General features: G+C 59.2%; 1 protein-coding gene across 1 annotated transcript; it reads right to left on the reverse strand.

The window, feature by feature from the left end:
- Nucleotides 1–777: 777 nt before the first annotated feature.
- SDRG_16917 (hypothetical protein) lies at nucleotides 778–3,096 on the reverse strand (the record flags this gene model as incomplete). Its single annotated transcript, XM_008623142.1, has 3 exons — nucleotides 778–850; nucleotides 897–2,602; nucleotides 2,653–3,096. 3 exons carry the CDS (start codon nucleotides 3,094–3,096, stop codon nucleotides 778–780), a joined length of 2,223 nt encoding a protein of 740 aa, XP_008621364.1.
- Between the last annotated feature and the right edge of the window lie 668 nt (nucleotides 3,097–3,764).

Raw genomic sequence — 3,764 nt, forward strand, 5'->3', positions numbered from 1 at the left:
CCGCATCTTGCACTAAAGAAGGCACTAATAACAATCGATTTGTGCGAGCCGAAGCTCGAAAGCGATAAACGGGTTCACACACTATTTGCGTGCAGAAAGTCTCCTATATGAATAGCAAGGGTTAGGGCTAAAAGCCCGCACATAGAACTTGGGCGAACCTTCGACTCCCGTTGCAAATTTTTCTCTATCACAGCGTTTGATTGGCTAAAAACCTAAAACAATACCAGGAATCACCAAAGGTGATTGGACGACGGAAATAGTGTTAAGTGAAGCTCCGATACGAACGCCGATACCAGCGGGTGCAACAAGGAGCGAGCTCCGGCAATCGGGGCTGTGTAGGAAGCATGCTAGGCGACACCAACGTCACACAATGCAGGACATATATTCAATTTACGCCTAGATAGGCCCGGGCTTCCTCGAGCGCTTGGATCTGCTGCGCGCGTGACAGCAAGGCCCACCGTTCTTCGCAAGACTCGAGGTCCGACTGCCCACCCTTCCTGGTGATGATGACGTGGGCGCACGACGCATCACACGTGCGGCGATCACACGTGCGGCGATGCTTCTTGTGCAGGGCGCGTAGGTGTCTTGCGTAAAAACCGACTTCGCATGCGTCGGCAAGCTTGGAAGGGTCCCGCGGGTGATGGTCGGTTGGCTTCTTGCAGCTCGGGCACTGCCGCTGTCGGCGCGCGCGCTTTGCCCGCTCGTCTGCTGGAGGCTTTGGCGATGGCGCGGCAACTTCAACTTCGCGCGTCGTTGCACGGTTGACAGCGATGGGCTTCACGAGCTGGATGGGAGCCACATCACAAAGCCCCGTAGGCGACGAGTGTTGAGCCAGTGGGCGCTGGGCGCTCTGCAGAGCTGCAGTAGTAATGGCCGCTGGTTGAGAGTTGACGGACGACGAGAAGCCTTTGCGTGTCTCTCTCATTTCGTCCAGACCTTCACGAGTGCCGCCGTGAGCTGCGGCGACCTCGATGGCAGCGAGGAAGGCCTTGCAAGCCGCCTTGATGTGCTTGGCGTCCTTGTAGCGGATCGTATCGATGAAATAGATCTTTTCGTTGTACCGAACGTAGTTCTGGCCCGCCGAGATAGCATAGAGCAGAAGAGAGTTCCACTCCATGGCCATCTTGCTCGTCTTCGCGTGCTCGATCTTGTGCTCCATGGACTTGTCAGTCTTTGGGTAGAACCCCGGGAGCATGGCCTTGAAGAGCTCGTCCTCGATGCCGTCCGCGACAAAGGTAGGTAGCTCGTGAAGGCTCATGCGACGCGCGAGCCACTTTGCACTGGCTGACATCTTGATCTTAGCCGCTCTTGCAACAAAGCCTGGAGTCTCGAGCAGGTCCTTGATCGAGCTTGGCGTAACATTCGCGCCCATTTTGCGGATGTGGGCCTCGACGGCGAGCCCCGTCTCCGATGTGCGCAGCGGCCGCGCCAGACCGAAGAGCTCCTTCTCCAGCGACGGTGTCTCGCCACTCGGCCAATGAGGCTCGATTGTGGTGTAGCCCGAAAAGCACGCAGGTACCGCAAGGCCAAGCTCGGTGCTGAGCGAGATGATGTTGGTAACGAGCGCGAGGTCGACGCTGCAGACAAAAACCTCGCGCTTGGCCAAATGCCGGCTCTTGTGCATGTTCCAGCGGCTGATGCGATCCAAGAGGAGGATGTGGAGCAGCTCGTAGGACCCGTTAAACCCGTGGAAGCAAGCTTGGAGGAACTTGTGCAAGGACTCGAGCTGCGAGGACGACCGGAACGTCACGTAGTGGGGGTCTCCGTCGGGGTTGATGTTGGCATGCATGGTTTCGTTGGGCGGGTCCGTCAGCTTGCCTTGCTCGAGCTGCTTGAGAATGGCCAAGTGCAGCTTCTCAAAGCCACTCTTGAACAAGTCTTTCCCTCGGTACTGTTGCACAGCAGCCTCGAGTCGTTCCGCTATCGCCGCGCGTGCATCGTCGGGTACATAGGTACGCACGGAGCGGTGCGACCGGAAGAACGCCGGCGTAAGCTTGTCGACGTCAACGCCCTTGTCACGGAGTTTTGCCGTGAGGGCGTCAACGTCGTCTTGATCGAGCGAGAAGAACGCGTTGGCGACGTTCGCCATGAACAAAGATCGGAGCGGCATGCTCGAGCACTCACGAAAGTACTCTTGCAGCACGTGGAAGAGGTCGCGCCTGACGGCGGCCTCCGGGAATTTGTCCAAGAGGAAAGCCTCGTCTGAGTCGGGGTTGTCGATCCAAATCCCCTTGATATCGCCGAGCCGCGCCTTGAGCATCTCGATCTCCTTCTCGATCTCTTTCAGGCTCTTCGACCGCGTGACCCAGAACCCGACGACCTCGCTGAGCTGGTTCATCATGGTAAAGACCGCTGTAAAGCCCTGCTTGCCGTCAGCGTCTCGCCCGTGCTTCGCAACGAAAAACGTATGGTCGCCGCACAGGTGCTCCGCCGTCGTCGCTGCTATGGCCGCTTGCTGCAGCGCCTCCAAGCGACGCATTTCGCCGCAGTAGATGTCGCGCACTAGGCCTGGACCAACGAGCGGGAAGCGCAAGCAGTGGCCAAACGAAGGAAAGGCGACGATCGGGTTGGAGTTGGTAAAAAGACCCGGAGACCTGAGCCACTGGTAATGTACAGCAGGTAGCAGAGCTGCGCGTGCGCATAATGCTCAACCAACGTAGCCTTCTGCAGCGACGCAATCTGGGCGAAGCTGGCGCCGCTCACCTTCGATTCATGCACTTGGCGCGCAAACGCCGTCGAGATGACCGTCTTCTGACGTATCTGGAACGGATACAGGCGCTCACGCACCACAGGCGGCAACGCAGCAATAAGATGCGAGTTGAGGGCCGAGAACGACGTATGCTTTCGGCCACGAGCGGCGGCAGACGAGCAGTCGCGGTGCATGTAACGACGTGCCTTGATAAGCATGTTACAGTCGAGGTCGACAACCGGGCGAAAGCTCTCGCTCCATCCATGCATCGAGATGCGGTTGCTACCACATGACGGGCACTGGATCGGGTGCGCGGCCAAATACGCCGCCGCAAAGGTCATCGGGCAAACAACGACGATCGAGCTCCGAGAAAGAAGAAAGTCCGCGGGCGATGCATTCGAGCTCATGGGCACAGATGGAAACGGAAATACATTACTCGACAGCGCTTGGTGCTGGCCTGTGGCTACGGCGTGCTGCGAGCGAGGCAGCTTCGTCGCTTTGATCTTGGTCCAGAACACGTTCATTGCCGCGAGGCACATGTGGTCGAGCGGCTTGCTCGGTAGCGTCGTGGTATCGTTTAGGTCGCCATCTCCTTCTGCCTCGGCAGCGCCTTCGGGTCCGAGATCGTGTTCAGCGCCTTCGGGTCCGAGATCGTGTTCAGCGCCTTCGGGTCCGAGATCGTGTTCAGCGCCATCGGAAACAACGACGTCGTCGTCAACGTCCTGTACGTCACCCTCATCGATTTGGTCGACGTCAGTGGGTCGGTTTGCGTCGCTTGTCACGCGCCGAACCAATGCGACCGGGGTGAATCGAAGCCTGTTGCGCGGAGCGTAGATGCAGTGCGCCGTGTGCTGGGGGCCGATTTTGCAAGCACAGCACACTTGCCTGCCATTCGGCAAGGTGATACGCGTCGACGGGTCCGGGCGGTTTGGACGGATCTGCCGGCGCCGATGTGTTGGCTTGGTGGGCGCGGGCGAGGTGGGCGCGGTCGGCGCTGTCGAGGTCGGCGCTGTCGAGGTCGGCGCTGTCGAGGTCGGTGTGGTCGAGGTCGGCGCTGTCGAGGTGGGCGCGGGCG

Source organism: Saprolegnia diclina, assembly GCF_000281045.1.
Source record: "Saprolegnia diclina VS20 unplaced genomic scaffold supercont1.162, whole genome shotgun sequence".
In the NCBI taxonomy this organism is placed as follows: Eukaryota; Oomycota; class Saprolegniomycetes; order Saprolegniales; family Saprolegniaceae; genus Saprolegnia; species Saprolegnia diclina.